Source organism: Taudactylus pleione, unplaced genomic scaffold (genome assembly GCF_031769625.1).
Source record: "Taudactylus pleione unplaced genomic scaffold, aTauple2 ptg000302l, whole genome shotgun sequence".
NCBI lineage: Eukaryota > Metazoa > Chordata > Amphibia > Anura > Myobatrachidae > Taudactylus > Taudactylus pleione.
In genome coordinates, this window is record NW_028284703.1 from 6,560,184 (window position 1) to 6,581,583 (window position 21,400).

The 21,400-nt window shown below is 40.5% G+C and overlaps 1 protein-coding gene across 1 annotated transcript in view; it reads right to left on the reverse strand.

Annotated features, from left to right (window-relative positions):
• Nucleotides 1-21,400, reverse strand: part of ARAP2 (ArfGAP with RhoGAP domain, ankyrin repeat and PH domain 2) — a 309,356-nt gene that overhangs the window by 187,399 nt on the left and 100,557 nt on the right. The window contains exons 9-10 of the mRNA XM_088482970.1: nt 17,748-17,854; nt 14,031-14,230 (exon numbers count right to left, since the gene is read on the reverse strand). Of these exons, the coding sequence (XP_088339096.1) occupies nt 14,031-14,230; nt 17,748-17,854 (307 nt within the window). The remainder of the gene's footprint in view (nt 1-14,030; nt 14,231-17,747; nt 17,855-21,400) is intronic.

Below are 21,400 nucleotides of genomic sequence, written 5' to 3' on the forward strand. Positions count from 1 at the left end.
GATAAACTCACCTGTGCATGATTAAAGAAATTCATAAAACATAACCTATTGTGGTTCTTGAGGAATGGAGTTGAAAAACCCTGGTTTTGTATATTAATCCTTATAGTCTCATTTAGATTTAGACATACTGCAATTTTTTGGTGTCATGTTTCCTCACTCCACATGTGTGCAAAAAATACAAATACAGTACATATGTCTGTATCTAGGTTTTTTGGCAAATCATTCACTTATGTTCCTTAATGCTTAGAGAAGATGAACCAATGCAGACAGGGTTGGGCAAGAGTAGACAGGGTAAAGTAATGGCATGTTTGCGTAATTGTGACATAATTAAATATGTAATCTTTTAGATATCCAACTGTAAAATTAAATTGAGCGATTGAAGGATAACGATATCATTATCGTTTAATCGTTCATTAATCGTTTACAAATCGTTCACTAAAATGTCTAAAACGACCAGCAATGCGCGCTCCCACTGGTCATCGGGCAAACATGTTGGACAACCTGACGATAACGTCAGATTGAGCATGTTAGCAGATGATTGATGTTCCTACACTGAACGACTGCTCGTTCAGTGTAGACACATTACAGACAGGCAAAAGATTGCATGATAATGACATTGTAATTTTGCAGTCTTTTGCCTGTCTTCTAGTGGATGGGCAGCATTAGTGAGCCCCAACATTAAAAGAAGTGTTTCAGACTTCCTGTGGGCAGTTCGGATTTGCTGGCTGCATTTTACTGAGCTCCCCATACTCTTCCTTCTACAATCAACTATGTCATTGGCTGTGTGGAGTGAAAGACTCTGCCTGTCACTGGAGGGTCAAGGGGATATGAGCAGGATCTCTCATCTCTCCTGCCTGCCTGTCTGCTGTATCTACCACTCTCCTGTAGTGGAGCTTGGCTATCTGGCCCTCCTGTACCTTTCTGGATACCCGGATCTTCCACTTTTAGGTTCTTCTGCAACTGGGTCACTTTAGTGCTTCAGCTGCCAGATATGAGTGACCTGTGAAGGTTACTCCTCCCCCCGCTGGGGTCCATTCTGCTCTTAGTAACTTCTGATCCCTAGGCTATTCTCCATTGGACAGTATTTCTGATCCCGCTAAATGCAGCTCACTCTCCATTTCCAAGAGATATCTGAACTTCTCTCCCCTTTATTGGATAAAAAGATGGTGGGCCTTAAAGTAGCCATAGACTCCACCATGGCACATCTTATAGATCATGGAAATCATTTTGCAGAAGCTGAGCAGCACATTTCTAACATTGAAGATGATTTGGCCGAGCTCAGGCCTTAATCTGCATGCACAGATTCACTATTGGCTCCATGCAAGAAAAATTGGAGGACCTCAAAAATTAAAACCAGCATAATAATAACCTGAGGCTAATTGGTCTCCCAGAATCCATTAAGCAGAAGGACCAGGGGGAGATGTATCAAACCTTGGAGAGAGATTTACAGGCTGTGTTTGAAAAATGACAGTTAGGAGCTGATTGGTTTGCACTCTATCCCTCTCCACTCTATCTCTCTCCAAGATTTCATACTTATTCCCTTTAGTCTTACAGTGGTTGCCAGATGAATTAGGTTGCTCAACACTAACTGGTACTGGCACTGGCTCCCCTTCCCCTTCAGAACTAATTTCAAACCTCTGACATTAACTTACAAAGCCCTCACCCAATCTTCTCTTATTTACATTACTGATCTCATCTCCCTCCACATTCCTGCCTGTCAACTTCACTCCACCCATGAATGCCATCTCTCTTCCCAGCTGATCACTTCCACTCTCGCCTAGAAGATTTTGCCTGCGTTGCTCCTCATCTCTGGAAATCTCTCCCTCTTCCTGTCAGACTCTCCACATCTCTACTAAATTTCAAATGGGCTCTCAAGACCCATTACTTCATTAAACCTTCCAACTCTGCCCCATACTCCATGCTCACTGTCTCTCCACTATGTGTCACCCCCATCTGTCTGCCCCCTCCACACGAGCAGGCCCTCTTAACTCATATGCTTTTCCTTCCCTTGCTTCAACATTTGGGTTCTGCCATGATGCTGCCTATTTGTGTTTTATCATTGCTGATGCAGCAATGTTTATAAACATTGTCCATGTTCTGCAATGTTCTGTATTGTATGTTACTTTCGTCCCAGAGTTACATGTTCATACTTCATACTGTTTGTGTTTTTGTATTTTGTAAGGTGCTGCGGACCCCTTGTGGCTCCATATAAAGGATAATAATAATAATTAACTTGCATACTAGTGATAGAATGTGTGCACCATATTGGTTCTGACTGCCAATCAAACTTGTGCAGACCTCGTCCAGTAATATTGAAGCTTCTTAATTATATTGATAAAGTTCATCTACTGGATGCTTATCATAAATCCCAGTGGCTATTCTATCACAGTGACATACATTACTGTAATGCTCCTTTTACAGGACTTTTCCTACCAAGTTGTTATGCATCAGAAAGAGGTCTCCCCAATTTGTAAGTCTTTTCAATGCTCAATTACGCTTTGCTCTCCTCTATTCTATGAAGCTGCAGATTCTGCATAATGGGAAGCAGTATTTCTTTGATTCTCTGTGACCAGCGAAAACCTTTGTGGACTGTGGGCTTCTTCCTCCCCTGTTGCCTATGTGGACTGACAGTGCCTACTGTATCTCCTGCCTTTTGCGTTATGTCTGCACCACTATAGTCATGACTTTGCCATCAGTACTTAAGTTTATTTAGTTATGCTATTGTGTTTTTTTGCTTCAATGGTGGGATTCGCCAGGCCTGCTGCAGAATCTTCTACTCATTTTTTGTTTCTCCTCCCCCCTCCCTTCCTCCCTCCCCCTCCTAACCACTGTTTTATTCTTTGGTTATTTTGGGTCTTGTATGCCTTTTTTATTGGTTCAAAAAAATATTTAATATGCACAGAATTGAATTCATTTTAATCTTTCCCATATTGCTTATATTGTATTTGTTAGAGCTAAGGTTCCACAAAAATAACTTTTTTATAATTTCTACTTCCCCTGCTTGCTGGGACATGGAGAGTTGAGGGGATTATGCTACCTATTGTCTTACTGTCTCGGAGGATTGGCATTTTCTAATCTCTCTACGAGAATCCCTGCCTCCACCGTAATTAAAAGTGTTACGTGTTTTGCATGAAATGTGAAGGGATTAAATACTCCAGTTAAATGGAAATAGGTCTTACAGGGCATGATGCACCAATGCTAATTTTGCAGTCAAACTTCCGAAAATTATGTATTCAGAGTTATACCACTTACTTTATATGCCCCAAGTCCCGATGCGGTGGGCAACAGTTGCCCAATAGAAGACTATGGGTTTCTGTTCGCAACTCCCCTTGAGAGGGATCCCTCCCAGAACCCACCATGGTGTGTGTGTCATTGAACACATGCGCAGAAAGACTTCTGAGTCATAAATCCAAAATACCTTTTATCGCAAAGGACAGCTCTTATAGGGAGAGCTGTCCTTTGTGATTTTAATAAATATCTTTATGCTTGCAAAGAGTGGTGTGATGCACCAGGTTCAAAATGCAATACATCATGCATCCCACCGAATATATCTTAAAAAGCATAAACCAGATGTTATGTACTCCAAGAGACACACTGGAAATAGGGTGACCTATATGTCCTTCGGTACTCTGGGATTGTGGAGTAAAAATTGTCTCCTCTTTCCTCAAAGAAGCATGGGGTGGTTATAATTTTTCACACGTCTCTACATTATACTTTTTTGGACACTCTGATATAGGTGGTAGATTTATTTTTATTAAACTGGTATTGGAGAGGCAATTGTTTACAACTGTAAATGTATACAATACTGTGCAAAAGTTTTAGGCAGGTGTGAAAAAATGCTGCAAAGTAAGAATGCTTTAAAATATAGAAGTGTTAATAGTTTATTTTTATCAGTTAGCAAAATGCAAAGTGAATGAACAGAAGAGAAATCTAAATCAATATTCGGTGTGACCACCCTTTACCTTCAAAACAGCATCAATTCTTCTAGGTACACTTGCACAAAGTCAGAGAGTTTGTAGGATTATAGTCAGGTGTATAATTAACCAATCATACCAAACAGGTGATAATGATCATCATTTTCATATGAAGGTTGAAAAACAGTCATTAACTGAAACAGGAACAACTGTGTTGGAGTCTTAAACTGGGTGAGGAACAACCAACATCTGCTACAAAGGTGAGGTTGTGGAACACAGTTTTATGTCACAGGTCATACACCATGGCAAGACTGAGCATAGCAACAAGACAAAAGGTAGTTATACTGTATCAGAAAGGTCTCTCCCAGGCAAAGTTTTCAAAGCAGACTGGGGTTTCAAGATGTGCTGCTCAAGCTCTTTTGAAGAAGCACAACAAAAAAGGGCAACGTTGAGGACCGTAGATGCAGTGGTTGGCCAAGGAACTTAGGGCCTGATTCAGACCCGCTCACGAGTGCTGAGTGCTCGCAAGCGGGTCGATGGTGGCCCAGTGCGCATGCGCACGATGGAGCCGGCTCCATCGTGCGCATGCGCGAGACCCGGATAGCGACGGGCAAACCATCGCTCCGGGTCTCGTACCAAAGGGGGCATGCTGTCGTTGTTGAGTGACAGCACGCCCCCTTTGGTGGGCATGCCGGGGGTGTGGCTGCCCAGACGGAGGCATTCCCATGGGAACGCCTACCGTCTGGGGCCGGCCCCACTGACATCACAAGTGAAGTCAGTGGGAGTGCTTTCAGCTCTGTTTGAGCCGCTCTAAAAATCTAGAAGGACGGCCCTGATTCAGAGCGAGCGCTCTGTCAGAGCGTCCGGCTCTGAATCAGGGCCACAGTGTATAAGATTAAATACATATCATGCTTACTTCCTTCGAAATCAGAAGATGTCCAGGAGTCCCATCAGTTCAGAACTGGCAGAAACCAGTGGGACCCAGGTACACCCATCTACTGTTCAGAAAAGGCTGGCCAGAAGTGGTCCATAGAAGAATTGTGGCCAAAAAGCCATACCTTTGAAGTGGAAACAAGGCCAAGTGACTCAACTATGCTTGAAAACATAGGAACTGGGGTGCAGAAAATGGAAGCAGGTGCTCTGGACTGATGAGTCAAATTATTAAATATTTGGCTGTAACAGAAGGCAGTGTGTTTGCCGAAGGGCTGGAGAGTGGTACAATAATGAATGTCTGCAGGCAACAGTGAAGCATGGAGAAGGATCCTTGCAAGTTTGGGGCTGCATGTCAGCAAATGGAGTTGAGGACTTGGGGGGTCATTCAGACCCACTCGCAAGCGGCAGTACACTCGCAAGTGGGTCGGTGTTCCCCACTGCGCATGCGCACGACGGAGGGAGCTCCGTCGTACGCATGCGCGAGACCCGGACTGCGACAGCCAAGCTGTCGCTCCGGGTCTCGTACCAAAGGGGGCGTGCTGTCGATGTTGATTGACAGCACGCCCCCTTTGGTGGGCGTGCCTGCCAGATGGAGGCATTCCCATGGGAACGCCTACCGTCTGAAGCCGGCCCCACTGACATCACAGTGGGAGTGATTTTGGCTCTGATAGAGCCAAAATCACTCCAGGGCTTGTGGCAGGGAGACCCTACCGCAGGGTCTCTGTCACAAGTCCGATGGTCGCGATGGTCAAGACCATCGCGACCATCTTTTTGGACGCTCGTTTATGCTGTGGGTGGTGACCCACAGCTATACGAGCGTCCAGGAGGATGCTCCATTTTAATGGAGGAGGGCCCTGATTCAGAGCGAGCGCTCTAGTCAGAGCATCCGGCTCTGAATCAGGCCCTTGGTCAGGATTAATGGTGTCCTCAATGATGAGAAATTCAGGCAGGTACTTATCCATCATGCAATACCATCAGGGAGGTGTCTGATTACCTACAAATTTATTCTGCAGCAGGACAACGACCCCAAACATACAGCCAATGTCATAAAGAACTATCTTCAGTGTAAAGAAGTACAAGGAGTCCTGGAAGTGATGATATGGCCCCACAGAGCCCTGATGTCAACATCATCGCATCTGTCTTGGATTACATGAAGAGACACAAGAATTTGAGCAAGCCTACATCCACAGAAGATCTGTGGTTAGTTCTCCAGATGTTTGGCACAACCTCCCTACCAAGTTCCTTCAATAAGTTTGTTCAAGTATACCTAGAAGAATTGATGCTGTTTTGAAGGCAAAGGGTGGTCACGCCAAATATTGATTTAGATTTCTCTTTTATTCATTCACTTTGCACTTTGTTAATTGATTAAAATAAACTATTAACACTTCTATTTTTGAAAGCATTATAACTTTGCAGCATTTTATCCACACCTGCCTAAAAATTTTGCACAGTACTGTATATATTGTATGCTACTGCTGGTTCTAATAATGCCCTTTTTTTCAGATATTTATACTCGGCTTCAGGATTGGACCTTGGTTCTTGGCGGTGATATTAATGCCACATTGTCTTAACCCCTGGATCAATCTGGACCAGCAGGTAGGTGGCAGGGCAACACACCGTCAGCAATGACTTTATTGGTGAATTCCCTTAATTTGGTAGACCCCTGGAGATGTCAAAATCCATTTACCTGGGATTACACTTTCTATTCCAATGCCCATCACACATCTACTAGCATAAATTATTGACTGCTCTATGCTGGTCTGGTTCGTAGGGTCCAGGTGTGCCACATGAAAAACATTGTTATCTCTAACCACACCCACACTCGGTTCACTATGTCTTACCAATATTTCAAAATGCATTTAGAACAACATCTTTTAAGTTATGTATATGATAATATTTCACATTCAAATTACATTAATTTATTCTGGGCAGCCTTAACATCAGAGCTGGATTAAGGGTAGGCACAGGGTCACGGTTCTCCGGTCAAATGGAGGTGGATTGGATGCTGAGAGGGGGCCTTCTGGATGGTGACTGGGAGCAAGCCGGATGAGTGGTGATGGGCCTGCTGACAAGTGGGGGTGGATGACAAGTGGGGGCGGTCCTGACAAGAGACTGAGGGCTGGAGGAGTGGGGGTGGGCCCACCCTGTCTTAAGTGCCCCGGACTCCCCCCTGTCTTAAGTGCCCCGGACTCACTGAAAGCTAAATCCGGAACCTGTCTTACCTGGCAATATCCATGCCTACGTATTCTACAAATGACAGCTAACCCAGAGCTTCCAAAAGTATGGCTTTAATCTAATCATATGCTAACATGTTGAGGACAGACAATGCTGCTACTTGTCAGCTTTATACAGACACCGAGCAAATCTACAACACTCTGTACTGAACATAATCAATATCATTTAGATTAGAAACATCACTATTTTTGCAGAGGCAATAAGGTGGGTAAACATTTGGTCAATGTTGTTATAAGCCAACGGGCTCCCACCTTTCATAGTGAGATGTGATGCTGACAAAGCATTCCACTGAGTTTCTCTGTTTTATATTTATAACAGTTACATTTATTGTGAGTTTTTCACCTTCAGCATTTTGGTTGTAATTTTGTCATCATCATTCAAATGCTGCATAGATCCCCAATTGCCTACTTCACAATTAATGGCCTTAACACCACTACATTTACATCACACCATGGCACTAGACATGAGGAAGCGAGAGACAGGGAGTGACATAGAGGGAGTAAGGGTAGAGAGGAAGGTAGGGAGGGAGAGAGAGTAAGAAATGGAGGGAGAGAGAGACAGAGAGTGAGATGGAGGAAGAGAGAGACAGAGAGAGAGGGGGAGAGAGAGGGAGGGAGAGGGAGGGAGGGAGTAGGGGACAGAGGGGGAGTGAGAAAGAAGGGGAGGGAGAAAGAGGGAGGAAGGGACTGAGAGAGCACGCACACACTACCTGTTGCAGCTGCAGCATCAGCTTTATGATAGGGCAGGCACTTCATGGCATTATGTCCTATCCCCTACCCATTCACCTGTGAATAACGACATTATGCCAGCGAGGGGGCGGTGCTTCCATAGTCAGCTAGGGTCGGGTCCTTCTGAGTGTGCTGTGTGATGCTGCCAGGAGCTGGCCAGGGAGAGTCCAGAGTAGCCAGGTTCCAGTCAATATTTTGCGGCAGTGTGGGGGCCCCCAAGATGTGGGGGCCCCTAGGTGACCGCTTAGTGTGCCCAGCTTATGCTCCGGCCCTGGTAGGCCTGCTTAGTTTTCCTACTCACACTTCTAGGCTATCTGCTGCTAAATTTCAAGGCCTCATTCGTCGCACTTTACCTGATTTTCAGGTGTGGCGGCACCTGCCATTATCAAATTTAGTATGTACAGTCAGGAGGTATAGTAGGTAGATGTCACTTAATCAAAATCATCACTTCCCGGGATTGCTATACCCACTTAGATGCTGCACCTAGTGATTTGAAGGCACTGAACAAGGTCATAAGCCGATTCATCTGGCCTGATAGGTGATTGACCTTCCATGTCTTCATGCTTATGCTGTGGCTGCCAATTACCGTTATGCAGGTAATTGGATTTGAGGCACGGATGAAGTTGCTAACACAAGCCTTTAGTTTGGATGTACCACTTTCAAGCCTTTGCAGGATTCAAATTTTTTAAAATGCCTTCAATCAGAATTGGACAGGTTACATTGTCTGTGGGTGTGTAGCAAGGTTCAAAGGTTGTGGTCCTTAGTACAAAATTATATATATGCTACACTAGGGATTTTGTTGGAGATTACTCCAGAATATGCTCTATGGGACATATATCCTTCACTGATGTCGCCTCAGTTGCCCCATGGGCCTTGCTTGTTGCTGGCCAAATTTGCAGCAGGGGCGAGAAAAATAATCTTATCTTAATGGATCCCCAATGACATTCTTACCCTATCTCTATTGTTGCCTATGATTTCTTATTTGTTTAATATGGATTGGTTAGAGATGCCACTACACATAGAGGATAGGGATGAAAACTTATTTGCCATTCGGCTTCCCGATATACATGAGAATTCCTTTATATTTAAAACAAAAAGACAAAGCATTCCTTTACAGCGGCACTCACAGGCTAAACACATATCATATTGTATCCAGTAATGACCCTAAAGAATTATAAAACATAACTTTTATTAAATCATAAATATAAAATGGCAAAATATTTATTGGTTTTTAATAATATATTATAATAGAAATTAATAAAACTCGGTGCTGTCCACAATTATTCACACTTTTAATCATTGTGCTTTCAATCCAATTTGTTGCACTATATTTAAATGTACTCCTGATTGGTAAGTATTGTTAAAGGTCCCTGTTGGTACAGAAATCCAATATATCTTATATCTCCAAATGTAATTCCCAGTTTGATTGTGCTGTTAATAAATCCACTCTTGTTACTTTCATATGTTATTTCCCCATCAAGAGCCTATTGTTTTCCATATGAGACATAATAATCATATCCCTTTCTCATATACACACAAATAGCATTTTAGTAAATAATATGTGATTGAAATGTGTTTATATCACACATAATGCAGGCCTGCATTCATTTCATATACTCATTGTTTTATACTCTTGTGTGATTGAGTATTTTCTCCCACCAGGGATTAATAATTATGTATATATTAGTTTCTCTCTTTAGGGGTTTCCGTTCCTGCCCTGTAAGTTGTGGTTATATCACCATGATTAGCTGTATTTATATTCAATCTATTTTAGGATACAAATATGTCTTTAGTAACATTCCAATTGAGACACTAGAATTGTATCAATTGATATTCAGCTACAGAACGTTGCAACTGTAGCACTTTTTCACTGATGCTATTGTGAGTCCATCAGTGAGCACATCTATAGCCCCTTATTCAGGCATGGTAGCAATATCACCAGTATATCTCCCATCAGGTAAGTGCAATACAGTTATATGGAGATATGGACCTATATTATGGTACACGTCACACACTAATCGTTCTCTTCCTCTGAGTCTAGTGCGGCGCTTGTCACATTCACTTTACATATAATAACAACAGAAGTACAGTGTGGTTCAGGTGGAACACACTTAAAATACAAATGGCATGCTAATGGTGCACGCCGCGTGCTGTCCTTAGCATGCCACGTGTATTTTAAGTATTAATCCCTGGTGGTAGAAAATACCCAATCACACAAGAGTATAAAACAATGAGTATATGAAATTAATGCAGCCCTGCATTATGTGTGATATAAACACATTTCAATCACATATTATTTACTAAAACGCTATTTGTGTGTATATGAGAAAGGGATATGATTATTATGTCTCATATGGAAAACAATAGGCTCTTGATGGGGAAATAACATATGAAAGTAACAAGAGTGGATTTATTAACAGCACAATCAAACTGGGAATTACATTTGGAGATATAAGATATATTGGATTTATGTACCAACAGGGACCTTTAATAATACTTACCAATCAGGAGTTCATTCAAATATAGTGCGACAAATTGGATTGAAAGCACAATGATTAAAAGTGTGAATAATTGTGGACAGCACCGAGTTTTATGAATTTCTATTATAATATTAAAACCAATAAATATTTCTCTGTTTTATATTTATGATTTAATGAAAGTTATGTTTTATAATTCTTTAGGGTCATTACTGGATACAATATGATATGTGTTTAGCCTGTGAGTGCGCCTGTAAAGGAATACTTTGTCTTTTTGTTTTAAATGTGATTACTCCTATTCCTGGGTGCATCTCCCCTGTAGCTACTATCTATTGAAGTAGGATAACTACATTTGGGGAAAGGCAATTTTCAAATAAGGGTCTATGCAGATAATTTCCTTTTTGAAAAAAAATGATTCCAACTATGCATCTCTGGGCACCATTCTTCATTGGCATCTAGTGATCTGCGCTGGCATATACATCAGCACAAACCTTGGCAGCACTGTATCATTTTTAAGGAAACCAGTCTGTGCACATTAGTGATATAGACATGGGATACATTACTTGGATCCTGCTCATATCCTGCTCATATTTGCAGTATCATGTACCCCACAGACCAGGCGCCACAGTGTGTATCTATTGAAATGTTGGAATAGACGAATCCATGTTTTCCGCTAATGAAATCTCTGAGTGACACTTTATTCACCTGCGGTAACATAATGGGACTTGGGAGTTCCTAATTGAGGAGGGCAATGGAGCAAATCAAACTATTTCCTATTTAGCAAAGTGAACTACACACAACACAAGGGAAGTTTTATTCCTTATTTATTATATGTATTAAAGATCTTCCCTGATCCATTATGCCTACTAGCGCCATTTCTAAATACACCACCATTTTTCTGCTTACTATGTTTCAGTTCTGAGAGGGTTGAACCTACAGTAGTTGGTATTTGTAGGCAGCTGGTGTCCCTCCGCTGAAACGCTAACAGAGTACCCCTATCTCATTCTCAGCAATGGGGCTTAGATAGAGATCCTGGCTACCGGCAAATATACAGTAATGAGAGTGGTGGGTAGAAGGAGGGGCGCTGAGAAGAGAGGGTCCATTATCTGTCCTCCCCCTCTACCCGGTCCCAGTTTGACTGTCAGTGGCCCAGACCAGCTTTTGTGGGTGACAAATGCTCTTTCACACAAAATGGCAGTGCTCACAGTATTTTTCATTGTTTTTTTTGGAGGGGGCTTGGCTTTACCACCCAAATTGGCCACACCCCCTCAGTATTAACGGGGGCCATCATATGTCTAAACAGCTATGTATAGAAGCAGCAATATAAGTTCCCTTAGTAGAGATAAATTAATCTGTAAATAATGCAAATTTGGTACTTTTGGTACTACCCCAGACTACTGTATAAGCAACATCCCCACAAAACAAATAGACCTATAAGACCTAAGACGCATAGGGGTAAATTTACTAAGCATCAAGTCTGATCAAGTTTTCTTTTTTTTTTCAACTCGATTAGCATCGCCAAAACTCGGGTGATTTGATGATTCTGAAACTCACAAATTTACTAAGAAGTGAGTTTAGCTGAGAGTGAGTTTGCCGATGGTGAAGCAGACCCAGATTTCTCTCCCGAGTAGCAAGTTTTGAAGGATGTGGCTTACCCAAGATTGCAGTGTCTTCTCTCTGCCTAACTCTCCCGAACAAGTAACCTGCACATACAGTATCAGTGAGATATGTGAAGGCTGCTTGTGTTATACTTGTAAAAAAAGTTTTTTTTTTTTTTTTTAAATCACGTAGGGTCCCCCCAAAAAGCATAACCATCCCCAGGCTGCTCAGCCAGTCCTGGTTCCTAAAATTATAGGGGAAAAAATTGCTTAGGGGTTCCCATATATTTAAAACCAGCACCGGACCCAAACTGACTGGGGTGTAATGCCAGAGCCAGGGGACCCTATCACAGGGTCTCCCCAGCCAAAGCATTCGCAACCCAAGCCGGTCAGTCCAAGCCAGGGATCTCAAGGGAGGTGGACACTCCTCCAAGAAGGGGTCCCCCTCTCCCAATACCCCAAGCTTAGGCTGGAGCCTGGGGCTCTTCCCTGCACCCCTGGGCTGTGGTTACGGGGGTAATAATGGTGTAAAAATATTGAAACTATTGGATTTACAGTGGAACTACAGGAGGCAGCATACCTGCCCTTTAGCACTTGTGGAACTACAAGTGCCACAAGGTGGCCAGCACCCATACCACCACTTTAAAATAAATAGTTAAATAACCACAAGACACACACACCATGACAAGTACAACTTTATTACATTCACCTACCACACTCTCACATACTTACCTGCTACCAGTTGATTTGTCCACTTCTCCATGTAGAATCCAATGTGAGTACCTGGAATAAAGATAGCATACTCACCATCATCCCCACGCCACTCTCAGTAGCATCCCCGTACTTGGCAAAATAACAAAATGAGTGAACCGATCCAAATGGGCAGATGTAAGTATATGTTGTCACATATACTTACACTACGCAAAATGATAGATGATTATTGTCATCTGTTTTTCCCATGGACCACTAGTCAATCAGCGGCCACTTCACATGTAGCGGCAACTCATTGGCTGGGACCCACGTGTAACCAGCCAATGAGCATCCGCTTTACATGTTAGCTAGCGGTACGTGGGAAATACAGATGACAATGATCATCTGTCATTTTGCGTTGTGTAAGTATATGTGACAATATAAGCTTGCACTCTCGTTTGTTAGTAAATTCCTGAGTTGTATCTTTTTCAGTGAAAGTACTTTCGAGTTTGGCCGATGGTGAGTTTATTCGAGTTTGCAATCTCACCTGAGTTTTGCAGTGAAAAGAGAGAAATCTCTCCAAAACCCGAGTTTATCTTTAGTAAATTTGTGAGCTGAAAAAATGCCTAAACTTCGCCTAAAGATTGCCTAAAATGCCTAAAGATTGCAACCTCGACCAAATTTGATTCTTAGTAAATTTACCCCATAGAGTCTCAGGTGCTAAAGGATTTGCACTGGAAAACATTTCTTATGGTTTTTCCCTAATGTAAAATTTTGTCCCAGGCACTAATACTGAAAAACTGTAGTTTCATCCTTTTATTCTGTGAATAAGAAGCAGATTTCACTATATACAGTACTCATTTTCTCTGGACATTACAAGTTAATATTTATTGATGATGTGTATTTAAAATTCAAAAAAATACTCTACCATCAAGCAAACATGTCACAAGGAATTGTAGCCAGTATCTATAGACAGGTCCACACACTAGCAACATAGTGTTTTTCGCAACTAAGTCTCATTTGAAAGTGCTGTGTATGTGTGTTGTTTTGTGCGTGCACATGTGTCTGTGTGTGCGTGCGTGCACATGTGTTTGTTTTCTTTGTATGTGTGTTGTTTTGTGCGTGCACATGTGTTTGTGTGTGCATGCATGCACATGTGTATTCTTTGTATGTGTGTTCTTAGGCATCTTAGCAGGCAAGTCAAGTTTGAAGCCCTCTATCTGCATACTGCTTTGAGAAGGTTCTGTTATCATCCTTTAGATTCTTATAGTAGTCTTTAAAAATAAACCCTGCATGTTACTTATGTTTTATCCCATTTTCTCTAAGTTCCGCTAGAAAGCTTTTATTCTTAACAATTTCAAAGAGAAGATATATACTTAATCAGGAAGCTTCAGCTGAGATGTGGTACAACATATAAAATGGCATGCAGTAACGCAAAGTTGCATTATAATTTACCTGCGCAGTTTCTGCAAATGACAACACCTAGGTTGATCGATGCCCAGTCAGGATTTGGAGCCCGACAATCTGCACAACTCCTGTTCGATTCATTGAACCAAATCTTTTCAGCTACTTCATAATCAGCAACATTCTCTGCTATTGATTGCTGTAATTCGTCAATCCACTCCTGCTTCTCTCTTTCCGACTCTGCTGTAAAGCTAAAGTAATTAGACTTATTATGTTGATTGATATATTGTTTAAATCCTGAATAGGAATAGAGATATTTATTTTCCCCTAAGCTTAACCCTAATGATGGCATTTAAATTGGCTCTGAACCTAATATACAATATGATACTGATCCAATAGGACATCTTGTGGCATATGTATTGCCATATCATATGACCTTCCTTTATTAGTTATAGGCATCCTGTTTGAACTTTTAATAAACACATTGATTTTACATACAGAATACTGTATTTTCCTCCTGTGCTTCCCTATGTTTTATATAATGAGACGATATTATGCAAATACTTCCAATGCAGGCAGCACAGTGGTGCATAATACTGAAATTTAATTCAGCAATTTAGCAAACCCTTCAAAATATTTAGGATTTCTACATAAATATGACCTTAAATTCATATCATTTATAAAGAGAACCCAATAAATCAAATATTACTCAAAATCATATGTTTAATTCATTCGATCAAATTTATCCAACATTATATATGAACCTATGTTATCAGCAGGGACAGATTAAGAGGTCAGGCCACCCCTAGGCTCTATATTATTGGGTGAGATTTTATATTAGGCTAGGAATTTCCTCTTCCAGGCTTCCAGATTGCACATTTTAACTCTCCTGAGACTCCCCCAGGTAAATCTAATCTTCTGGGGTCCTGGACTACACAGGTACCCACTCCTGAATCTCCCCCTGATGCACCATGGGGATGTAGTCTTCGTTCTGTATCCAAATAATTGCAGATCAATTGGGTAACTTGGCAGCTCTGATGCAGGGGAATTGTTGTGCTTCCTTAAGCCAGTGGTGCCCCTAGGCATGTTCCTCACATGACTAGTGAGAAATCCAGCACTGGTTATCAACCTCTGATGGGACTTCTGTGAGCAGCAGTGACCACAATTAAACTTTTAGTCTAGTACATGGCCCTGGAGGAATGTTGGCCCAATTCCTCCTTGCAGAACAGCATCAACTCATGTATGTTGGCTTTCTTACATGAACACCACACTTCAGGTCCTGCTACAATTTTCTCATTGAATTACCCATCCCAATACACTAAATTTCCTCAGCTGCAACCATTTTTTTGTAGACAGACTATTGTGTTTAGTGTCATCTTGCTGCAAGACCTATCTTCTCTTGAACTTCAGTATATGGATGGATACACTGACATTCTCCTGCATAATTTGCAAGTACAATCGAGGATTCATAGTTCTATCAATGATGGCAAGTCATCCTTGTCCTGTGCAGCAGAACAGCCCCAAAGCATGATACAGACACAACTATGATTTCGCAGTTCGGATGAGGGTTTTATGTTGGAATGCAAGGTTAATTTTCTCCAAACATAATGTTTATCATTTAAACCAAAAATATCCTCATGTAGACTCATCTGTCTATAGAACATGCTTCCATTAGTTTTAACATGGACAGAAATGTTCTTCTTGGTAGTGAGTAGTGGCTTCCTCTTGCTATCTTTCCATGCAGACTATCCTTGTTCAGTGTTTGTCTGATGGTGGACTCACTAAGATTAGCCAGTGCAAGAGAGACCTGCAGATACATTGATGTTATCCTGGGCTTCCTTGTGATCTCCTATAATATTATATGCCTTTCTTTTAAAGTGAAATTTCTTGAGTGACAAGTAATTGTGAGAGTAACAATGGTGTTGAATTCTCTGCATTAGTGTGTCTGTCTGACAGTGGCTTAGCACAAGGTAAACAACTTTAGACATTTTAAATTAACAGTTTGCCACTGAAGAACATTGACAACTCTTTTTTTTTTAGGTCCTAAAAAACCCACATTGATCAATGCACGGCATGTGTTCATAAACCTGTGTGGTGAAGTTCAGGTTTTGGTAGTGAAAACTCAGGTTTATGTTTTTAAATAGGCCAGTAAAGCCCAAACTCACACCAGATTTTCATCCCACTATTTGAAACTCCTGACATCCCCTTGAACTGAACTAATAATCCTGAGTATCACATTCTTCTTGTGATGTTGAATAATTTTGATCAAAAAAGTACAGTATTTTCTTTTGTGTGGTATTTAATTTATTCGGTCCTCTATCTCTAATTTTATGACTCAAATGAAGATCTGAACACAATGAAGGTCATATTTATTCAGACATTTTTTAAGCATTCAAAAATGGTTCACAAACATTCTAGCAGCCTTGTCAGTTTCTATAATTACAATGGATAAAAAACACAGAAGGATTTGACAAACATGAATCAATTGATGTTGTAAATGGTTCAAACCAGTTAATTACTGTAACTCAACAGAAGATTTTTTTAAAAAACTTTGGGGACATTGGATATTGGATGTTATATGCAACTTTATTTTGTCTATCTTAGTAAAACTATTGCTCGGAGAGCGGTGACTGCAGTTTCCATACGTGGTTCTACTAGAAGGAAATTTGGTATGCAGAAGACCATATATGTAACTTATGATGAAAATCATATCTGAAATATCTTTAATTCCAATAAACTCTGTATAAATTATATATGGGTATTTTATATATCAAGCCATGTGTATTTAGATATAATTTTCAGATAGCTTTGTAGTTTATATTTACTGTACATTTATAAAAATCAGCATTTATAAGTTTGAAGTTACCCACAATGAAAAAATAAAATATTTTAGAAGACCAGCTCATCAACAAATAACAATGGCCCTCATTCAGAGCCACTCGCTAGCGGCAGTACGCTCGTTCCGAGCGATGTTCGCACATCTGCGCATGCGTACGGATCATTATACGCATGCGCGAACCAGTCAGTGCGGCCGAAATTCATGTGCTCGCAAAATAGCGAATGCCTGATAATTTGAGTGACAGGATGAGGCGTATGTGGGTGGTAACAGGGGAAGGTGCTTGAAAACAGGGAGTGGTAATCAGAACGCAGGCGTGCTTAAAGGTCAAAACGGGCGTTTTATGGGTGTGCATATTTAAAACAGCAGCGTCATTGACCACGTCACTGGGTTTTTTTTAAGCCAGAACTGTTCGCAAAATTGTGGTAGCAAAAACCAACCACAAGAATAGCGAGCAGTTCATACGCTGGTCGATGTACTCGATTAATCTAATAAATAGCGGACATGACGTATGGTGCGAGCGGCCAGGGGGCGTTTTTAACAAATAAACGAGCGTATGTTTTGCTCGCTCGTTCAGACTTAGAGGTGTGAACAGACTGCAATTTGCGAACGGATCATTTGAATAGCCACCCCTTGTTTTTGAACGAACGACCGCAAATAGCGAACGGCTCTGAATCAGGCCCTATGTCATTTATATGGATGAACTTGCAATTGCAATAGATATATAAATCGACAGACAGATAGATAGATAGATAGATAGATAGATAGATAGATAGATAGATAGATAGATAGACAAAAAGTGTCCATGTCACCAAGGCCTAGCTGGTATGTACCACAACTAATTTGTTATGTTTATAGTGGGTCTAAAATAAATGTTTTTTTTTAAACTATACACATCTGAAAATAGATTAAAAACATATTTTAGTCTTTACCAGAAATTTCTAAAAGGAGTTGAGATCTCAAAACACTTCCGATCGATGTTTTTTAAAGTGATCATAGTCATTGTAATGTCAGTGATAGTGATCCCAGCATTGTAGTCCTAGAAAATAGAACAAGGAACAATTAATACTTCTATAAATAATTGTAATATATTTTATCTTGTTACATTATTGATGAGCTATTGAAGAACATTTGAGAAAATATATCAATGGGTAAGTGATTAGGTACTAAAAAAAATGTCCACTTTCAAAAAAACTCTTAGTAGTAAAGAGTCGAAAATTATATTTATGGAAATCTAAAGATGAAAGTCAAAATGCAAAACAATACTTGAATTTAATTTTCATATGACATATTAATAATATTTTAAAAACACAGAAGGCTATTTTAAGAAACATTTTTACACAAAAATGTATTTTAAAGTAAATTTATAAAAAACAAACAAAGCTAAATTTGCATTAAAATTGTATTATTAATGATTTTACAGCGCAGCTAGATGGCAGCAAACACTGTATGTTTAATAACCAACTTTGCAATGTAATGAAATAATCCTTCAATATACTGTACAAAACCAGTTATCTAAGATTGGAGATGCTCGTACCTTGATTCCAAAATAAAAAAAAAAATAATCATGATTTCTAGAATTTAGAACTTTTGAAATATAAAGTACGTTCAAATAGTACATACATGCAATATAATGTTCAAGCCAATTCACAATAGTGCAAGACAATTTGCACATGTTCTCACAATTGGATCAAATGAGTTGTTATTATTATTAGAATAAGTGTGTCAAAACAATATTGTTTAGCTTATGTATTACTAAAACAATATAAAGGCAGAAGATAATTGATTGGTCACTTATACATGTTTCTGTTCTACACATTTGCTTTGGGTGAGAGAAATGGTTGACAATCTCTTTATTATATAGGCCAAGAAAATTCACGAAAAGTCTCTAAAGCAAAACCAGGCAACCTGTATTGTGGGAAGATGATGCTTAAAGATATAATATTAGCTGTTAATATTAGCTTTAGGACAACTTAGGTCTTCTACACATACTTTGATCGTTGCTGGTCTGCTAATAAACAAATATATATGAGGCCATTCATAAAGTCCTTGGTTTTCCATTGTCTGGTCCATCCAATGTACTACAAAATGCACATCTGTTCTATACTAAGGAAGACACCTCTACAAACTAAAACAATGACTAGGGTTTAGGAAGGCTTAAAAATCTCAACATGCACTGTGCAAATAATATGTCAGCCTAAATTCCAACCTTCTACCATTTTAGTACAAACCCTTTAGATAAAGATTTTTTACCATTTTTTTTCGTAAAATAATACTATTTTTTATTACTATATTACTCAGAGTGTGTCTGGAAAAGGACTTCTCCACCAAAGTATAACATGCAGGTCTAAATGGTGCCTGGTTAAAATTGTTTGCTGAAACTTGAACACAGTATACTCTGTACAGGGCCATAATTCAAGTCATTTTATAATGTAGATATAGCTTTATATCCCATACAAAGCAAGGAATGGCTCTAAAAATACTTTGTCTTGACTGTTTTATCATAATAATAATCTAACAATAATAAACTTCTTGTGTGGAAATGCCGCCACCTTGCTTTGTAAATCCATGCATCTTGATTGTATTGCCCAGTTGATGTATTGTGTTTTGCAATTTACTTTTCCAGAGTTTTATCAGAGTTTAAATTTCAGAGGAAAATAATGATGATACAAAAAAAATGGGGCAGAGGCATTTTCACCACGACCATTTATATTATGTTGATTTAATTTTGTCAGTGCATGGTGTCCCTGTGGTCATCAAGGTTACCAGTATCCATCTTAGTATGACAATTAATGTTTTCAGTGCACTGTTACCATTTAGAGATTGGTCCCAGGTGGTCTGTGTAAAGCCACCTTTAGGGCTTGAGTGGTGTAGTCTAAAGGTGGGTACACACAGCAAAGATATATCTGCAGATCGAGTGATCTGCAGATATATCTGTAGCTAATGGTCGTTCATATACACTGAATGACCATCATCTTCCAGGCATCCACCGGTCCCGCTGGCTGGGGGGTGGGTCGGGGGTGCGTCCGCCCCCCTAACCACGGCTGCCGCAGCATATGTGCGGGCAATCAGTTGATTACCATGCATAGTTTCCGATGGACATATATATCGGATGTGCAGCTGTGTATCGACTGTGCAGCACAGCAGACACGATATGTCATTGACAGACATATCACTGGTACACACTGGCCTGCGGGCACCAGATATATTGGCTGCTCAAGTGAGTCAGTGTGTACCCAGCATTAGACCCTCTGAAAAAGTTATGATTATGTTTGAGTTGTTTAATCCTCAATCAGTTTGTAGAGGGGGGCATATGGATGATTGATAATGATAATGTGTTCTGGCCCTTGTAAAACTCACCTTGAAACAATTTGTTTAATAATTCTTCTTAATCTAAATGCTTAGGAAGTGCCTCATTTAGGGGCTCTTCCACTGGTAGAGGTTATTGAGGGCATCAGAATATACTCAATAGCTGGTATCTTTCACCCTATAGAACAGCCTGACACTTTTGTGATCAACCATACATTTTATGAATACAAATAATAAAGTAATAAATTCAGTCCTGGCATTCCCTTATTCTTATGGTTTATTATTTAGGGCATAAATGAGCAGGATTATAGGAAAATACATGAAAAGGTCGAAAATAATTAACAAGGCGACACAAAATTGAGAGTAAGCAGGTCTTTAAATTAACCTTTTAAGTTGTGCTGTCATACGTATTCCCAAAATTCATTATTAAAGCTGTCTTGTGGGCTTTTTTATAATTAAGGTCCATTTTCACGTTATCATTTATATATAGTAGCTATAAAAATGGTTAATTTCTTTGGAATGTTTCCATTTTAATTTCTTAAAGCATGAAATATAATTACATTTTTATGAAATACCACTGAGCAACACAAAATGTTATAGTGTAAAATAAAACAACAATGAATGAAAGGTGCGGGTGGTGTGGATGATAATGGAGAATTGGGTTGGCTTTCAATTTCTTCCCAAGTCATTATCATGATATCTAACAACATCCTTCCCTGTACCATGCTTACCAACAATCTGGCTGCCCTCTCCGGGAGGAGGCAACCAGGTCGGCACAGCGGGGTGTGTGGCGAGGGGTGTGACGCTAGTTTGAGGGTGGAGCAGGGGGCATGACTGAGCAAACTAGTCAAGGCGGCCCCATCTCTGCTACACAATGATGAAATTACTAGCATTGTGCAGCAGGGGGCGGGGGCCACAATGCACCAATTCAGAGTGAATCACGTTAACGGCTCCCCTTGGACTGCCCACTTGTATTGTATAAGTGGGAGGCTGGGAGGGGTGGGGGGAAGTGGATGCCGGTGGGGAAGTACAGGGACTTGCGGGTGGTTGACAGCTGGCCGGGGGACTTGCCCACTTTTCCAGGTGGCCGGGAGCACCACCCAATTTTTGGGAGCCTCCCAGCCATTCCAGGAGAGTGGACAAGTATGCCCTGTACCCCCAGCATACAGTGCTTCTGATGCACAAAGCCTGCCCCAAAAAAAAGTTGAACACAAGTCAGAAATACTTTTTCCCGCATTTCTGCAGACGAACCCTATTTTTACGCTTGTTTTATACA